Below are 20570 nucleotides of genomic sequence, written 5' to 3'. Positions count from 1 at the left end.
TTTCCGACTCTTCGTTGCATAACCGAAACTGGTCAGAGTTCACAACTCCTATGTTTTACAATTGTTTCGTTACCCTACAGTAGCCAGTAGAAAAGCCTCTAACAATTCTTACTTCATGCATACTGAAGTGAAGGAGTTCTTCGGTTCCTCTTGTTGATATATCCAGGATGAAGGACTTGGCCTGTCTGTTACCTTCCGTGTTTGTCCAGTAACGTTGCGCTTCGTTCTTCATCCAGATATAGTAGTTTCGCCTAACGGAGCTCCATTATAGACCAGTAATGGGTCCTGGGCTATAAATCCCTGTGTAGTCCCTTTTCTGGGGAGAATATCTGCCACTTCATTTCCCATGACTTCACTGTGACGCATATGAGTTTCCTGGAGGCGTTACATATTAAGAGCTAAAGGCAGTCCCACACCAGCTTTGAGGTGACCTCGTGCACTCTAAAAGCGAGTAGCACCACTCTACTGTCCGAGTGTATTTAGATGTGTTGCGACTTTTGTTCCGGGGGTAGTCGTTGTAGCCTACTGAGTTTGGCATGCTAGACTTCACTTCTGCCTTCTTCCACCAGACGGGTGCGCCGTAACAGAGAATGGGCTTGGAGATGACATCATACATCCACTTTTCCAGTTTAACTCCTAGACATTTGATCTTTTCGGAAAAGTAAAGCTTTTCTTCTTGAAGAAAAGGTTCTAATAATTTGCCCCTTTTCTGTAGTATCTCTGATTAGGATGTCAATGCCATCAAGATAGCCCTGAACGTCGAAGCCGTTTTAGCTATTAAGGCAGAGTAGTTCGTCTACTACGAAGGACCATAGCAGAGGGAAGATCACTCCCCCTGCGGAAAATCTATCGTAGCTAAGAATCTGACTCTTTCTTGTCCTAGAATGGATATAATGGTCCTGGATTTAAGGATTTTTGCTTTCCAGCGGCAATTGGTTTCATCAACCGCTCTGTGCAGGACGCAACTTTCTATTAGAGAGTGTTGCGTGTTTTCGCAACCGCCACCCACGTCTCTTTGTCCGATGAAGACTTTCTAGTTTTCCTTGTAACACTCTAAAGAGCGTGCATAGAAGATCTTCCTGAAAGAAAGTCATATATTTCCTGGTATACATATATAAAATGTGGATGCTTGACTACTTGTGGACTGCTCTTGAATAGAACGACCTCGAGTCAGCTCAGCCAAGCTTGACTATTTGTCAAAAATTCGCGACGAAAACTATGCCACTAAGGTTTGTCTGATTTTGACTAAATTAGCTGTGCGTTTTTAAAGCGCCTAAAATTAAATTTTTGCAACATATTTTTAGTCGTACTTCGTTTGACCAGCATTCAAGCTTGCCAATTTATCAAGTGAAGAGGGGGTAAATATCTTACCGGATCGCATTTGCGGCATAGGAGAAGATGAGTTGGAGGAAGACAACGTGGGATCATCCGAACACTTCTTTTTGGAACTCAGATTGCGGCTTGTGCCGTGAGTTAATACTTTCTGACTATACAGGAGAAGCTCTCCGGGATTAGTATCTGTCGCCTACGAAACTTCACACTGCGTATCTCACTATTTATATATATACATATATAATACGCGAAGAGATTTTTTGTCCAGGATATAAGATGTGCACCGTTCGTTTGATTTTCCAAAGTGAGGTGTAATATTTAAACGGCTTGAACTGCAGATGTGCAATGAGCTTTTACTTTTTTGAAAAGAGTTGCCACCTTTTCAAAAGTTTAATTTAAATTATTTTAAAAAAACAAATCAGTTATTACAAAATGGGTATCAATCGAAATGGTTTTAAAAAGCTTTGTTTCTTGACTGAGCTATAAAAGGGTTGCCACCTGTTTAAAAAATCATATTAGGTAAGAGTAATGTGACCAACCGTACTTCCTTCGGAAGTACAGTACTTCTTTTTTAGGTTTTGTACTTCGTACTTCGAAGTACAGTCAAATGTACTTCTTTGCGATATTTTGTACTCCAGGAGGGAGATTCTGTAACCAGTTATCGACAATTTTCCGATCGCTACCGCACTTTTTGACGCATGATATAAATGTGCGATAGCGATTCGAAAATTGTCGCTAACTGGTTACAGAATCTTCCCTAGGTCCTGTACTTCTCCGATCTTCTGGACGATCATCACATGGCCTGGGCAATAAATTCGTTCAAACCATTAAAGTCACCGGGGACCGATGGCATCATACCTGCGCAGCTTCAAAGGGCTCTGAAGGTGTCGTGCAATTGGTTGGATCCTATTTATGCGAACTGCGTGAGGACCGAGTACATCCCCAAGGCTTTGAGGGTAGTCAGCTTTGCGTTCATCCCGAAGGTTGGAAAAGGCTCTCATGTTTCCCCTAGGGATTTTATGCGGATATTGCAGACAGAATTGTCGCAGCACGAACCGCTAAGGCTAAGGGAAACCGGGTCCTTTTGTGACATAAAAAACGGAAAATAAGACGTTTCTCTGCCACAGCAAATATTTTTATAGGGCACTTTAAAACACGTTACCACTCAAGGGCTAGTGATGGGGGTTCTGACAGGCTATTGCGCGATTAGTATTCATGCGGTGAGACTAGGAATTTCGACTGATTCTTTTGTATCAGCTGTCAAGAGGAAGAGGAAATGAAATCATCTTCGCACTTTCGTTTAGTCTGTCCAACCTTCGCGAGGCTATGATGGAAGCACTTCTAAACAAACACCGAGCTCTCAGGGATCGAAATTAGCCGCATTTAGCCGAAATTTCGTAATCGGCTCGCGGCGTTAAATTAACCCAACCTTACCTGTACTTCTTTGAGCTATGAAATAGTTGGTCACATTAGGTAAGAGAAATACGTATCACCATATGGGTGCCAAACGAACGGGGTTTCAGAAAGTAGTAGTTTGAAAATATTTTGAAGAGGGTTGCCACCTGCTTGAAATGTCAAACTTAGTTTACTTATCCACAAGTTATATGAAACATCAAAATATGGATGTCAAACGAAGGAGTGTTAAGAAATCTTTAGTTTGAACGCTAAGCATATATCTGAGGTATTAGAAGAGGTTTGTCACCTTTTTAGAATTTAGATTCAAATTATTTAATAAGTTAAATAAATTATTATAATATGGATATCAATCGAAGGGGGTTTGAATTTTTTCAAATTCTGAACTGTATTTAGCGGAGTTGCCACATGTTTGGAGAATTAAATTCACTTTAATTCATCAGTCAATTAAAATATGTATCGCAATGTCTGGCGAAGAAGAGGTAACAAGGATTAAGCTTGAAAATACTTTTGAGAAGGATTTCAACCTGTCTGAAAACTCGAATTTAGCTAACTTCTACACAAGTTTTATGAAATATTAAGATATGGGTGTCAATCGAAAGAGATTTATGAAAGCTTTAGTTTGAAAATATCTTTGATTAGGCTGGATACCCTTTCGAAAAGCTTACGAGACACTTTTTGTTATAGTCATTAGATTTTCACCGTTCTTTCGAATTTCAAAAATGAACTAAAATTAAAGATGTAGATGTACGATAAAGTTTTTTTTTTTTTTTAATTGTGGACTTTTTTCTTATATAGGGGGATTTGAAATTTGTTGAAATTAAAAGCCTGCATTATACGAGACCTCTCATCTTTCAGAAACGGCTGCACGCATTTAAATGAAATAGTGCGCTCCTATCGCTATACCTCTGACTAACATTTGGAATATTTTTTATTATTTTGAAATAAAATTTTTGGCGGTTAAACGCCTTGTGGGTTCACTAGTAACCTAGTAGTTACCATCGAAAAGACACAGCAGATGCTCCAGGGTTTCTTTTGCACCCGGTTCGTTGCATTTATTACAAGCATCGCTGTGAGTTAATTTCAATTTATATGCGTGCGCTGCAAGATGGTACACACATGCGCTCGTCCAATTGATTGTATATTTCTTGCAGAGGTCTAAGTTCCTCACTAATTTGATCCTCTGAAAGCTCTACGCTGGTTTTGGCGATAATTTCAACTGTCTTGTTTACCTCTATGCAATGTAGAATCTTTACTTATGGCTCCAAAACTGACGCAATGTTAATATTTGAAATATATATCAAAGGCAACGGGGACAATCTTCACTTATCTCCATGCCTCGATATTTCAAGCCGAGATATCCGCAGTCCTTAATGCCATCTGACCATTTCGCTAGAGGAGGCTCAGACCAGGCACCCAACAATGTCAAATAAATATTTAGTTTAGGATGAGCCTGAAATATACAATTATTAATAATGACAACTGCCCTGTCAAGTTTAAATAGCGCCGATTCAGCTGCACTTGATATGAATAGGTTGAATAAATGGTGTTCACATGAGGCGACTCTACAGGCATTTTTAAAGGTGATTAATTGAATCAAAAGTTGGCTGCCCCCAACTTCATTGCAAGCGACAAGTTGAAAGGCCGTTCACACCAGGCGATTGTTTCTTTCAACTAAAAGTTGGCTGTAAAATCGCCTCATGTAAACACCGTAGTAAGGAGATGGATAAGCAGCAAGAGCAAATGGGATGTGCTTGGCTCTACGCTTAGCATTACTGACTTTGGACATCGATGATGTGGGTTCGATACGTTATGAAATCTAAAGAAAGAAGTCTGATGAAGAGATGTGGTTATCTCGATAAAGCAGATATTACTTCTACCGCTTAGACTTTGTTATTTTTTCCATTTTTCTGTAAAAAAAAATCATGGTACCACGAAAGTGCCTAATTTGTATTTTTCTGGTTGGTTCACGGGCTTTTGGGAGCCACTTTGAGATAGTAATTTTTGCTTCTCATTAGCCCAACGTCGCAGGATTATTTTCAGAGCGAGTTTGCGAAAACTGTCAAACTATCAGAAAAAGAAGAAGAATTTGAAATATTAAAATTTTAACTAATAAATAAATATGTGCATTTTTAATAAATTCTTAATTTGAAACACTCATTAACGTCATCGAGTTCGCTGTCTCTCAAACCTTAAATTTATAATTTTGTTCGATTTAACGTTTAGTTGCGGGTATGAAAATTACCCATTCGATGTCATCAACATACGCCAGCTCACGCTCTTGTAAAAAAAAATGTTACTGAGCGGTTCAGTTCTGCGGCTTTTATTATCTTCTCCAACATCAGATTAAAGAAATCACATGAAAGGGAGTCACCTTGTCTGAAACCTCGTTTGTTATCGAACGGAGATGTCTTTTCCAATTTTAACGGAGCTGCTGGTATTGCTTGACGTCATTTTACACATCCGGATCACTTTCGCGGAGATGCAAAATTCAGACACCTCGGCGTATACGCAACTCCTTTTAGTCGACAAATAGATCATGAGTGTCGATCCTATCCTCGCGTGTCTTTTTACAGGGTTTGGCGTATTGTAAATACCTGGCCTATGATGGATTTGCCAGGACTAAAGCCACACTGATAAGGTTTAATCAGTTCGCTGACGGTGGGCTTCAGTCGTTCATACAATACGCACGGTACGAGCTTCTAATCTATGATTGGATGATGAGGAGATGTGGTGGACTCCGAAATAGCTGCTATAACTTCTACCGCTTAGACTCTGTTGCTTTTTCCATGTTTCCTATTAAATAATCGTGGTACAAATCTCAATAACAATATTAAAAATAAAATGTTAATAAGCCAATAACATTCACAAATAAATACATTTTATTTTATGTTTAATTTTAAAATAACATGTTCACATACATACGTGCATAATAACAAAAAAAAAACATATTTGGAACTAAACACAAACGTTCGTAAAAACAATGAACATGCAGGAGTAATTGAATCGTGCCTTATCAGCGTTTAACTCGAAACAATACCCACATCCGAAGTGTTCGCGCCATTAACACGTTCACGACCCATGTCGGACTAGCATCGATATAGCATATATAGTAGCACTTTTTTCCACTCAGACATAGCTCCAAAAACATGAAGTCCTTAATTCATCACTAGGCGTCTTTTATTTGACGCGAAACTTAAGCTATTAGGTTATTTTGTATGGAAGACATAGCCAACATCACTATATTGAAGACTTACTAAGAAGGCTATTTTGCAGGAGATGGTTGTTGTTGGTTTGAAGAGCTTTGTACAGTTTTTTATTCTCGTTCATGCTTTTTTGCCGAAGTCATAGCATTACAAAATGCTGATTTTAACAGTGAAGTTTTCACGACCTACAGAATACCCTAACCTTTCATACAGAAATTAAATGTACTTCAAATTTACGATGAAGGAAATAGTACACAAAAAGGCATTATTTTCGGAACCACATTCAGGACGATCCGACTGTGACGTTGCCGATTTCGGATGTGTTAACGCATATTGAAAATATTCCTTAAAATCGTTTTTTTTTTAGAGTTAGTCAAAAACAAATAGATGTTCCAAAATGCCAAAAAGAGCGTGAAATTGAGAAGAAGAGAAAACTAGCAGAAAAAGTTATTGGACACAAAACTAGGAAAAACTTGCAAGTGAACCATTTTTGCACTGTGTTTTGATATTGTGCTCTAAACATTTTACTATTTATAAATCGGTTTTAAACACACAAGCACTTATACAGCCCGGTACATCATTATTATTTTAGTTTCCACTCATTTTACTTTTTTATGCTTAACCAATTCAACAAATGACAGCTTTTGACATTAATTCTTCTTCTGCTAGCTAATTTCTGCTAGTAAAAATTTCACTAGCAAAAATTTGCGGCTCTCCCGTATTTTTGCGCTCTCGATTCAGTGCTCTCTTGCAAATTTGTTTGGTTATTATACAATTTTCGAGTAAAAATTTTAAGGTTCCAGTACAAATTAATACTGCTTATTTGTTACTATTCTCACCTATTAATTCCAGGTATTTAGGTTTTTACTGGACATCATTTTGGTTATAAAATGGTAACAAAATATTACGGCTACAAGAGTGGCCAGTGCAGAATAGAATAGAATAAATTCAAAAATTATCCAACTTAGAACCGAATCTACCACAGATCATGTACCACCTATGTATACGAAAAACTGTATCTTTTCTTCCTAGCTTCTTGCGCAGCAGAAGCGTTTTTATTAGGATTAAATATAAAACGTACAGTGTACTACAAATTGTACATGATGTCGCGAACGTGTTAACGTCTTAAGTTTGTTTGTGTCGTATGCTTTTTTGACGCAGCAACATTAGGGTTGCCAGACCTAAAATGCCGAAAGGGGTACAGATAAGAACAAGAAACAAAAAGTTGTATTTTTCGGGGGAAAAATAAAACTAAATGCAATCAACAAAACTCAATCAACTCTGAACTCAAATTTTTTATGAAAATTTCTTGCACTTTTTCTTTAAGTCTGAAAAGTTTGAATACATTTTATGGTTTTGTTCAAGGCATGAAAAGTATTTTTATAAAAAATAATAAAGCAATTAACTTGAAAAACATCGTAGATATTAAAAAAAATTACCATTAAATCAGTTTTGATCGCCAGTGCATGTACATAAAAAATATATTTACATATATATAGATATGTATACATATTTAGCCTTACCCAGTGGGAAAAGGTAATGTCTGAGAATGCAAAAAGTAATGTATAGCCCCTGTATCTTACGCCCGAAAAGATGCAAGAATTTGTCCACAGCGAAGTCATATGAAAGTAATGTGTCGCATGTCGCTTTACGAAACTAGAAATATAACCTCTAAACAGAATAAAAAAATAAAAATAATAAATAAAGACCGCGCGACAAGTTTTGAACCCGTGACCAAAAACACCGCAGTCGAACACGCATCCATTCGGCTACAGCAGCTGTTGGGATAACGGGAACAAAAAACATATTTGAGTTTTCGTTTTGTTAGAGGCTTCAAAGCTACACATCATTCGCTCGCTTACATTGCGATGCATCTTTTCTTTCAGCCGTAATTCTTAATCTTTTCTTGGAAGAAAAAGGTAACGCATTCCCATTTTCCCACTGGGCAAATATGGCATAAGACTGCTTTCAAATAAAAATGCTACTTTTCGTTCAACTTTGATTCAACTTATCGCCTGCCGTCAAAAAGTCAAAATGGGGTATATCCCCCCCAATGGGGTACGTCCGGCAATCTTATGTAACATCACCGTCAGCAGAAAGGATTGGTGTTAAGTGGTAAAAAACAAGCGAGTTATCTATAAACAAGACTTTCAGGCAGCTGTGCAATCGTTGTCTAAACTTACGAACAGACTTTGAAAACTTCTTCGAGATGCATGCCTTGCAAAAATGCTTGCCTACATAAATATGCATTTATGTACTCAAATTAATGCAACCACATGCAGCGTGAGGTGCTAATTACAGGTACTCATATTCGTACCGTCTTTGGGTGTCGGTAAGCGTGTACACGGTTGCTTCTTCGCACCAACACTACTACATAAGTATGTATGTAGATGTACACATTCGCGATGTAGCGACAATGGGCCTAAGTGCCAAACGCATTGCACCGCCATTAGCTGTGCACTCTAGTAGGAGTTGGTCGTCATATTGCCTCAGCTGAAATAATAATTTTCAAAAATGTCGAACGTGAGAGGTTATCTTATTATATCGCTGGATGCTACCCCTTTCCGAGCCTTCCAAAGGCAACGACTTTAGCATTCAAGAAATTGCAGGAGCAAGATAGATGGATGAGTGAAGTACATGGTGAGAATCCAAACAAGCGTGTACAACACTAAATATAGTAACACGTCTCAATTACGTTTTCTGGCAGAGCGGATGCAGAGGAAGCCTAAGTAGCAGAGGCTGCAGCAACGTGTTGCACAGAAAAGTGTGCGTGCACGCAAGCCTTGGCGGAAGTACTGCATCAAATGGTTTTGCTAGATCCAGGGGCAGGAAAGGCGGACAGAGGGCTGTTGGAAAGAAAAGTTGCAAGCAAAATGCGTTTTTGATGACTTTACTTAGACGACTTCACACGACAGTACTGCCTGGGTGGATGGTGGTGCATGGTGCTGATGGGGAGAAGCGTCTGCCGTTTCGATCGAATATGTGACTTTAAAACGGACCAAAATTGTGAAGAAATTCACTTTTCCAGCATTTAGATAAATACAACGACGTTGCAATGCAAGTGTTTTCAGTAAATATTGTTCTCAAGCACATGTGTGTTTACATTAGGGCGAACCAACAAAAAAAATCCAACCTTCCCTTTGGAAAAATTTTATTTTCAATTTTAAAAGGTGTAGGTGAGCATTTGAAATTTTCTATGAAAATAACATGTACAAATTTTATTGAAATGTTTGAGGTAAAAATTTTGGCATATTCTTGTAGAGCATTAAATCCTCTAAAAAATTACCCTGAAGTTGGATGTCTTAGAATATTAAATATGTCAATGATATTGCTGAACGAGGTATAGCGTTGATACAAAATTGTAATCGAACTTTGACGAAGGACAAAAGCAATTTATATTTCAAGTAACATAATTTTATTATAAATTAAAAAGACTATTAATGTTTAAAAAAGCAGTAAAACACTCTCACTTCTCTGCCAAATTTAGTTTCCAAATAACATTTTCTACACATTTTGTATCATTTTAGTAAAAGTTTTTTCATTTAGCATGAAAATGTCAAATCATAAAGTCCTAAACCTGTATATTTCTGCTTTTTTCGACTTTCATAGCCCGTAAGTATATACAGTTTTGAGTCTAGATAATCAACTTTAGCATGGTTTTTAGGGAATTTAATGCCCTATAAGAATGTGTCAAGAAACCAGTTTTATTTCAAACTGTTCAATAGTTATAAAATTATCAATGGAAACCATTTTTTTACATGTTATTTACATCATTATTTTATTTTTTAGTTATTTTGGATCATTCTAATATACATACATACATTGGGTTTGCTAAGTACGTATTTATGTATGTACATATGGAGATGCATGCATATTTCTAAGCGCTTGATCCACTGACACAGATAAAGGAATGAATGCACATATCATCATTTCCACTATTATATTACTATATTTTTAAGCATATTTATTTACATGGGTGTATGTGGGATTGCACTTGCTATGCAGGTGATATTTGAGGAAAACTTTATATACTGCATTAGTAATGGTTAGATAACATTGGCCAGCAGTGGTTTTGGTGCCCAGGAGCTATGTACAATTCTTTTTTTTATCTTAGGTAAGATATAATCTCTATTTACAGAAATAATCAAGTACATCGATGTAATATTATTAAATTATGTCAACTTTCCCTATATAAAAACCACTTGCCATGTACTTAACATAAAAACAACAAATCGAGCGAAAATTTGAAATATTTTGAAAACCCTTCCATTTGCACAATATATTTATATTGGATTCAGCGGAAAATTCTACATAAGGTTGATGTATCGATCGCCGTGGTTATGAGAATTTTCGAAAATTTTTAAGATTTTAAAATAAAAAATAGGCCAGTTTTGCTATACAATAATCACCTGCACATGTACTAGCCATAAAACCAACAAAACGAGCGGTACGGCCGCTTGAAATTAAAGATATGAACTATAGAGTCCGTAAGTTTCATATTTATATCCAGCTGGCAACACGTTTATTTCGCAACCTGAGTATTGTGAATTTTAAAAATTTGGCAGCCTCAAGCAAAGTTTTTTTATAAGGAGTGAGCTGGTCGGGTCGACTATTAGCTGTGTTTCGTCTATGATAAGCGCACTTAATTCCTGAGTAACATAAGCTGCTTACTCTAAAGCGTCAAAATGCTAGGGTAGATTAAAGTTCATAAAAAATAAGTAAAAAACACGTAATTTTAAGACGTTGCCATTATTCGGAGGTATTGACTTAAACGATTTTTCTTTGCTAGAATGGGTACGTGACGATTTTTTGTATTAACAGACATTTTGATATGGAATGACTCATACACATTTTTTAGCCAATTTTAATATTTAGGGTAAGCCAATTTTTGTATGTATACAAGATATGCAATATATTAGAGAGAAATATGTTTAATGTTTATAAGCAAAAAGTGCTATAAAATTGGCTGTGAAATATATCTGTGGTCATAAGCAATAACCGCCTAAGTCGACTTAAGAAACATCTGAGTTATATATGCCATCGTATTCGTAATCTGATATGCATATGAAAGAGAAATATATTTTTTTCAATCAACAAAATCTATCAGTTAACAAATGCTCCCGTTATACTTTGATACTGGATCAAAATCTTTTAAGAAACCTCAAAGAATTGTTATTAAACAACTTAAAAGCAGTTGTGTTTTAAATTGTTGTTAAGAATTTCAAATTAAATTAACGGTAATCTCCAATTTTTATATGATAATTGAAGTCGGTTTTATTTTTGCTTAATTTTTTCTTGTATTAACCCATTTGCAATATAGGTCCCCTTTGGTTTTATAATGCGTGGTCATATACTCGGCTGAAAAAAGTTGTATTCCCAATCATGTTTTTTTTTATTCCATAAATCAAAAGTATGGTCTCTTATCTGTTGAAAAATAAAATAAAATAATGCCACTTTTATGCACTTTACAAAATAATGTGGTTTTGGCAGATGCATCAAATCATTTTTTTATGTATTGTTAATGCCATAAGATCTGCACCATTCTTTCGATTTTCAAAAATGAGAAAGCACATTAAATGCCTTGTCCTTTAAATGCGTAATAAGGGTCTAATTTTTTGAAAAGAGTTACAGTTGGTAACTTTTAATACAAATTATTTATTAAGTCAAATGAGTTATTAAAAGGTGGGTATCAATCGAAAGGGGTTTTAAAATGTGGATTTCTTAATTACATCTAGGAGGGTTGCCACCTGTTTAAAAAATTAAATTCCATTTTAATTTAGGAAATTTGGTGACTGAAATAACTATCACCATATATATTGGAATCAGACGAAAGAAATTTAGGGTAATAGCTTGCAGTTATGTACATATTTTGAAGAAATAATTACCATGATAAAAACATAGCAAGGTATAACCGTTCTCTCAATTTGTCGGCCATGATTTTTTTTTGAAGTTTGCCAACATTTTAAAATCATATAAAAGAGAAATTAAAAAATTGAAATTGTTCGAAATTGTTGTTGCTTGAGATAGAAAATGAAAATGTGTGTGTGTGAGTTTGTGAGTAAATTTAAAAATTAAATTGTTTGGAAACGTCAAGAATTTTAAAAGTGACTCTCAGCGTTTCTACCTTACTATATTTTTATCATGATAATTACTATTTGATTTTTATTTTTTCGTTCACAAATAATGAGTATTTTATGATTTCTTTTTTTTCGCTCAGAGACAAAAATTATTATTGAGTTTTATTTCCCACTTAAAAATAATGATTATTTATATTTATTTAAAAGGCCATACAGACGCAATCTAATGAATTTTTGACTTGAGAATTTTGAGAGCTAATCCCTTTATTAGGGTGTCGGCACCTCTAAAATGTATACGTCGGAAAGCATGCTGGTATAGATCTAAGAGTTTTTTGAAGGATAATTATTATGTAAAGTCATTCGTAACAACCAAGAATATCATTGTTTTATTTAAAGTATTCAGCATTTTGCATTTAATTGTTGATATAATTTAGCACAACCCAAAGAAAAGTCGCATACAATCCACCGAGGTATAAATAAAAATTCGTTTAAAACATTTAATTAACTTCCAGATTGCGATGAATATTGAGAAAAGCTATTATGAATTATGAATTATTTTGCAAAACTATAACTAAATAGGGGAGCGAAAGGTATTATGGACAACATAAGGAAATATTTATGTATAAAAACGAAAATCTGTGTTTTTTTCTCATTTTTAATGGATAACACAGCCCAACAAAAATAGAAAAAAATTTTGGTGCGGCAAATGTTGAAGGTGTCTTTTATGGACTTTTTTGTGCTGATCCGTAAGCGAATCCATCAGGTCCAGATTTTGATAAAAACGAGGTCAAAGTGACAAAAACTCGCGTTTTTTGCATTATTTTAGAAGCTCTAGCAAAAAAAAGGTGATAGAACCTTACTCGCTTAAATTAAAGCTAGAAATATGGACTACTATCTCTGAAAATACAATTGCTGCACCTTGACTTGATGCTCACTTCTACCAAAAAATGTCCCCTTTGGTTGCCCCTTTCTCGTTTAGTGTTCGATCCTTAATTAAAGGCAAAGGGTGAGAAAATTTTTTATTCTTTTCTTAAAATGTCACACTCCTGTAGGGTTCATTCTCTGCCCTGTGAAGCTTTGTTAGGGGAGGTGGTTGCCCTGAAAATCAGATGGTTGTTTAAAACGACAACATTATGAAATGCGTGAGCTAGGCAAGGACAAGAAGGCAAAGACATGCCTTCTTGCAGGGTTCAGTGTAACATCTAACACATTTTGCTCCGGGGGAGGACAGCATTTTTTGGAAAAAAGGAAATCACCATTAGTCATTTGTTATATACTTTTATTTGTTTTTTTTTGTTTTAGAAAAAATGAGGAACAAGATGAATCAAATTTTTGAGCATTTATTATAGGTTTCAAAAAGAAGTGTCATTGAAATTGATTATTGTGGTATACCAACTGTACATTGATTTCTTGTAAATATCGAGCCCTAACCGCCAAAATAATGTAAGCGACATTTTTTTTCCAAATTTTCTTTTTGATGCAGAAATATTCCTAAAGCATCTAGCCAGAGTAGATATTCACACACCCGTGAACTAGCTCCTCCATAGTGCAATATGTTAGATTTAAGTTTACTTAAGCGCACTTACACGATATGCATTTGCATATGTAAATACTACTTTTTAACCAATTTCACAAAAAGGAGAAAGGCTATCAATTCATTGGAATATTATTATTTTTTATTATTTTATTTTTTATGTATTTTGCCGCATAACTTTGGACCACGTTAACCGATTTCTATAATTCTTTGTTTAAAGGAAAGGTGTTACCCCACAGGTGGTCCCATTCTGATTTGGTTTTAATCCGATCCACGGTGTAATAATAACAAGGTGTTATCAATAACTTAACCTCACTTTTTCGGTAGGATTATTCCGGTTACGCATTTTAATGTAGTAGAAAAGGTACTAATTATTTACTAATTTTAATCCGTTGGTGCATACTATTTCAAATGAAATGTAGAAAAGTGTATAATTACAGGCTTGTAACCCTGAATATATGTTTGTATCGGCAGCTCCACATAGCTTGGACAAATATAGTAACTTTAAAAAAAGTAAAGGCAGTAAAATAAGGCAATTTCCTATAAGACTGTAAATGATTTTTTAAATAAATCAAAACATATAAATATCGATAATATAAGCGAAATCGTAATTTAACCATGCAGCGACTGTATTCTAGTGAATCAGTAGCTTATTTGGCTCGATATTATGACAATGCAGCAAAAGTTATTTAATATAGAAAATCGCCTTTCCGTACGATTTTTGGGAACGTCTTTTTCCATTGATAACCACCATATCTTTTATTTCTTTAGATTTTGAGGACAAAAATTATACAAATCCAGCAATTTTAAATATTATCATCGTTCTGAAAACACCAAGTTCTTTAAAAGTCGCCATAAAAAGAATTACTAAAATGGAGTATTTTAGATACTATTTCCCAACGAATAGTAGTATAGAAATTAAGGTCGACTGCTCCGAAAATAAGCATGCTTTGTAATCTAACTTAATAAAATGTTGAGGTTGCATTCTTAAATACTGATCTTTGAAATTTATTTAAATTGAACCTTTCACAGAGAAAGGGTTCATTCAAAAACGTCAAAAAACAAACCATCATTCACTTTTATTTCTAAACCGCGCTAGCAGAAAAAGTCTAACTTACGCAACTTAGTTGAAAACTAGCATCAATATGTCCTCTCTTCATTAGCAATAAACATACATAATTACATATGTGTATATATGCATATGCATGTTTATCTCTAATGCGTCTGCATTAAATTGACTAGCGGCTTATGCATTTTGTCGCCAGAGCACTCTGGCGCGACGCAACTAATTGCTCTTCAAGAAATTCACAAAACCACAATAGACACATACAAACCATCTACATAGAAACATATACATATATAAGCGCACTACATTTGCATAGACAACTACCGTCAGTCTGGAGAATATTAGTCCCCAAAAGGTGCAAACGCGTCACAGACATTTTACTCGCCTGCATTTCGCCCGAATGTTTGGGAATTCAGCATTCGGCAATGCAGTGAGTACAAAATGATAAGGCCATGGGGCTGCGCAATCAGGGTTGCCATCGACGAAAAAAAAAGTTACCATCCACTTGAAATAAATCTACCAAACATGGAAAATATCTACTAGCATCGTTTTTAAATAAAACAAAATTCTTTCGTTATTTTAATAAAAAAAAAAAAAAATTAAAATTGTTGAAAGTGATGAAACTAAAGGCAACAACAAAAGTTCGTGATATGAAAAAACTTCAACTGGTGTTATTTTAGACAAATAAAGTGACTAAGAAACGGCTTGGTGATTTTTTTTTAATATTCACAGTATTTTCTAAGTAAATATTTTTTTGTATAAAAATATTGTTGCCGCTTTAACCAAACACATTAAAATCAAGGATTTAGGCTACGGCTTTACTTAAAAGGACAGTCCTTTATTTTAACCCCTGTCCTTTATAATTTTTTTTCAAAATAAAGGACGCCTTCAGTCCTTTATTCCTTAAACTGTCCTTTAAATCGGCTCTGCATTTTTCAGAGATAAATTTTTAAACCCAGAATATGAAAAAATAAAACTGTCCCTTATAAAATATAATGAAAACCTTCGCCAGTTTGTTTCGCACTCCACTTAAGGGTTTCTCTTTAATCCGTAATCTTTGTACAATCTATAAAGTACAGGAAAAGTTGTACCCAGGATCGTGTTGTACGCTGAGTTTCCAGTTCCACTGAAAGAGAACAATAAATCCCCTACTGCACAGTGGTTAAAAACTGGCATTTAATGTTCGTAATTCACTGGATCCTTAATTTTTCACTTAATATGATTAATTTTAATTTTTTTTTATGAATGCTTACGATATTTACACGAGACCAGTTGAGCCTGAATTCTGAACTTTTATTTGATTATATTAAATTTTTTAGTGCAAAATGCAGATAAAGTATTAATTTTGAAGAAAATGCATTTTCCAGTTCCAGTTAATAAATGTTACATAAAAAAAAACTAGTTAAAAACAAGTAAGAAAGTCTAAGTTCGGGTGGAGCCGAACATTAAATACCCGGCGCAAGTATTAAATATATGTTTTTTCACCTTTCCGAAAGCTACCGCTAGATGGTAAGCCGGGGTGTATCAATTTTCAGTAAATTAGCGTCCTTAAATTTCGAAATATTGCAGTTTCAAGCATTTCTGAAATTTACCGTTATATGAAAAGCGGCCGTAATTTTAGTCCGATTTCAATAATTTTCATCGTTTTGCTTTTATGTGGCAAGCACAATAAAAATACCGAGTTTGATACAAATTGGTAGAACGGTTACCGATATACATATATGTGATCATAAGTGGCCGGTGCCACGCCCATTTTCCAAAATTTTACCATAAACGTATTTCTTGGTAAAGAATTGTTGGAAGCATACATTTTGAATAAATTAGCTTTAATATTTACTGATTTATCGAAGATTTTGTATTTCTCTAAATTACCGTTATATGGGATATGAGCGTGGTTATTGTCCGATTTTTTAAATTTTCCGCCATTTAGTATGCTGCACCAAGGCCAACAACTGTGCCAAGTTTGGAAGAAATTGGTGCAACGGTTACCAAGATATACACATGTATCCATAAGTAGGCGTGGCTACACCCATTTCCCAAAAATTTATAATATTCTTATTTTCCGTCTGAAAATTATTGTAAATATCAATTTTGAACGAATTATCTTCAGTAGTTACTAAAATATCGCAGTTTTCGTATTTTTTGAAATTACCGTTATATGGGAAGTGGGTGTGGTTACAGTCCGATTTCCCCCATTTTCAATACCAACCTACCTACAAATTTCGTTGAGATATCTCAACTTTTGCTCGAGTTATCGTGTACATGGACGGACGGACAGACAGACATGGCTTAATCGATTTCTCTATTTATTCTAAGCATTTATGTATACATTTGTCTATATCTATCTCGATTCGTTCTGGCTGTTACAAACAACCGTTATGTGAACAAAATTAATACACCCTTGTGTACAAGTGCGCTCGGGTATAACAATTGTATGGTTCTCCCCAAAAAAAAAAAAATACACAAATAATTTGAAATGTTATAAAAAAATGTTCACCAATATAAATACTTTTTTGGTTTTAAGTAAAAATTGGGTGAAAAATGAAGGCTCCGGTGGATTATGAACATTAAATTCCAATTTTGAACCACTGTGTGCTGGCATCGTCGTAGTCCTTGAAAATGATTTGGCTTAATTTTTCGCTAGGGCATTGGAACTTCGACAATTAAATAATATAATTAACTGGTAAATACTTGATTAAAATTACGATATGGGTAAGATACTTTTATCATACAAGTTGTATGTATGTATTCCCAAATCATTTTGAAAAAAGTCCTTTATTTTACGTTGGTTAATTATGGTCACCGTAATTTAGGCTATATACAAGATTTGAAAAAATTCAAAAAAATGTTGTCTAAATTTCGAACTTTTTACCAATCTAAATTTTTTCTACCAATTGTGGTAACAATTTACCAATGTGGCAACCCTGTGCTCAATGTCAAGTTGAATGGGTAAGTGGTGGTGTTTGTCTGCAGAACTAAGAGTGGGTGCAATGGTTCTGCAGCGGCTCAGACGCTGTAAGTAGCTCGAAGCTGGCGATGATGACTCATCGAGCATCACCGCACCTGCCTGCTGTTTTATTTTGATGAAGAGGCTTAGTTTTCTTTTATAATATAGGCACCCATATTCAACTCAAGTATGGATAGGTATAACCAAGTATGAGTACGCACATAAGCGTGTTTGCTTCACTTGGCTGCAGTGGGAGCTCTTTACTAATAACCGGAAGATATTAACACTTTGACTGCCGACGACAGTTAGGGAATTAAAAATATGTGCGCGGGGAGTGACTTGCTGATGTCGAAAGTTTGCTATGTGACTGTTAATTACTGAAGAGCTTATGTTGATATCTAAAATATTGCTGTGGCAGTGACAAATTCTCTTCTAAAATCGACAACTTTTTTTTATTTCAAAAGTAATTTTGTTGATAAATTACCACAATTTGGAGCCGTTTCATTTATATTCATCCGCTGCTGCCCAACCTGCCTTGGCGCATTGCTCTCTTTCTCGTGCCTCTTCAATTGAAATTTATGCGCTTGTAATGTGTTGCAATGCTGCAATTTTTATTACTGTAAGCCTATGCTACTTGCATTCGATGAATTTTACATCAGCTCAGTAGCTTTTAGGAGATTTTTTCTCATACTGCTTCTTATACATGTTTCTCTTGTTGCAGGAGGGCAAACGTGGCTATTTGGAAGGCCTTGCCGCTCACTATAGCAAACAGATTAATATGCCGTACGAGGACGTGTTGGACGCAATTGAAGAGGTACGCGTCTCCAAGTGGAAGGAACGGCATGTGCGCATCTCGACAGGGCACACGTTGTCAAGGCGAGCGGGTGGCAGCAGCAGTGGTGGTGGTGTCAGCGTCATGTCTAGCATGATGGGCGGTGGTGGCGGTGTAGGTGTTGGATTCGGTATGATTGGCGGCAATATCGCAAATCAATCAACCTTGCCAACAAGTCACAGCCAACCATTGTATGTGCCAGGGAAGTATTCGGTACGTATACGCCGTGTAGGTGCTAGAGGCTGTTGTCGGTCGGCGTTGTTCACATTGCAAACTTAAATTGAAATTTTCGTTCTTCATTTTTATTGCATGCACTCTATCAAATCATGTTGTTGCGTTTATGTTGGCCATTTTTTATTTCAACTAACACTATTTTTGGTATATTTTTTGGTATCTGAAGCCATCTAGTTGCCTTACGAATCGTGAGGAGAATGAAATATACAGCTATACACAAAACGATTTGGCAAATCGCATGGCCCGAAGTGCAATTGATTCGAAATCGGCGGTTAACCTGAATGGCATGCAACACAGTTATCCGGGCGCCAGGCGGAATTTCTTTTATGAATTCTCGGCAACAGGTAGGAAATGAAAATACTTGTTGTAATGTTTGGAAAAATAGGTTCTACTCCTGTTGAGATTGAAAAATGTTAAATGAATATGCGATTAATTGAAATACAATTCATCTGCTTGAAAACAGAGGGACGCAATCGGAATAAAAGGCGCACTGTGTTCGCACGTTTCCTTAGCGGCTTGAAGCAAGGCGCAGAGGAAAATAGCCCTAATGAAGGAATGCAGTTGAAGGTGAGTGAAATACTTTTATAGAAATATTTATGTGATATATAAATATGCAAAACGTGTTTAACCTGCATCCATTTAAGGCTAAAATATAAAGAATTATACATAATTCTAAAATTATTTTGATGCTGGAGGAAGGAATAAAAATTATTATTAAATATCAATATATTTTCTTTAATATAAAGCTAAAAAATCAATTCAGAAGTCAATAATACAAACGCCAAACATGTACATATCATTACTGAATCAATGAAAGTTGCTAAGCTGCGGTTTAAGAACAAGATTTAGATAAAGGTTCACACAAGGATGAAGGTAAAGTTGAATAGGTAGATGAAGAGAAGGATTAAGAAAAGATATACAAATTCAAGATATGTAAAGATAAAGACAAAGATGAAAGTGTTCGCTTAGCGGTTGAAATTCAAACACTAACATTAAGGAGAGTTGAGTGAAAGATGACAGAAATGAAGGGAAACATAACGTTACAAAACCTTGCATAACATAATAAATCTCACTCCTCAGTTTTATCATTTTCTCTATCTCTATGAATATTTCCGCCTCTGCCTTTGTCTTTATCGTTCTTTATCTTTTCATTTTTATCTTTATCTTTTCCTTTTCCTTTGTCCTGATCTTTATAACAATTATTTTCTCACCCCCACATTTGTCATTATATTAAAGATTTAAACTTGAGTTTCTTTACTTTTATTTTAATTTGTACCTTTATCCCTTTCTTCTTCTACACATTCAAGTTTATCTTCTTCATTGTTTAAATCTTGCAGCCGTATTCCCAAGCCAATGAAAAAACTCAACGGCTGACTATTGTCTTCACTGCTACGCCTAATACTACATATGCCGCAAATTTATTTTAGACTCTCCACTGGTCAAAGTTGTCATTGTTATTGTACATTTGCCTTGATGGAGTGGGGTCAGACTTAAGAATTTGTTATGAAAATCGAGTCGGAGCTTAAGCTCACTTCTTACGCATGAGGCACAATGTTTATATTGTGTTTTTATTTGTGTTAGTGACAATAGTCATACTATGAATTTTGCCAGTGTTGTAAGAATAGGGCTGCCAAAGCCTAATACGCTGACTAGCACATTTATTTAATTCAGTGTCAATATTAAAGCATACATTTAGGAGGTATTTCCATGCTCAACCATGCACATGTATGCCACTTGTATTGGTGTCAATTTTGGATTGATTTTTTCGCTTTATATTAAACTTATTTGAAATTTGAGTAGTTTTATATGTGTCTACAAAAATATACCCACCCAGCAAGAAAACGTACATTTTACGAGCATTATGTTTCACGAGGGGTTCTCGATCGGCGGAAACTTAGAGAAAAACTCGTAAACGATAGAGCAAAAACA

The 20570-nt window shown here is 35.3% G+C and overlaps 1 protein-coding gene across 4 annotated transcripts in view; it reads left to right on the top strand.

The window, feature by feature from the left end:
• Positions 1 to 20570, top strand: part of LOC118738046 — a 76569-nt gene that overhangs the window by 40799 nt on the left and 15200 nt on the right. For 3 of the 4 annotated variants that reach the window (XM_036468943.1, XM_036468942.1, XM_036468941.1), the window contains 3 exons: positions 18297 to 18620; positions 18808 to 18985; positions 19105 to 19208. In XM_036468943.1, coding sequence (XP_036324836.1) covers positions 18297 to 18620; positions 18808 to 18985; positions 19105 to 19208 — 606 coding nt within the window. The remainder of the gene's footprint in view (positions 1 to 18296; positions 18621 to 18807; positions 18986 to 19104; positions 19209 to 20570) is intronic. The other variant, XM_036468944.1, reaches the window with a different exon arrangement.

This window comes from Rhagoletis pomonella, unplaced genomic scaffold (genome assembly GCF_013731165.1).
Source record: "Rhagoletis pomonella isolate Grant_MI unplaced genomic scaffold, Rhpom_1.0 Rhpom_scaffold_00004, whole genome shotgun sequence".
Taxonomy (NCBI): Eukaryota; Metazoa; Arthropoda; class Insecta; order Diptera; family Tephritidae; genus Rhagoletis; species Rhagoletis pomonella.
This window is presented reverse-complemented; position numbering and strand designations above follow the sequence as displayed.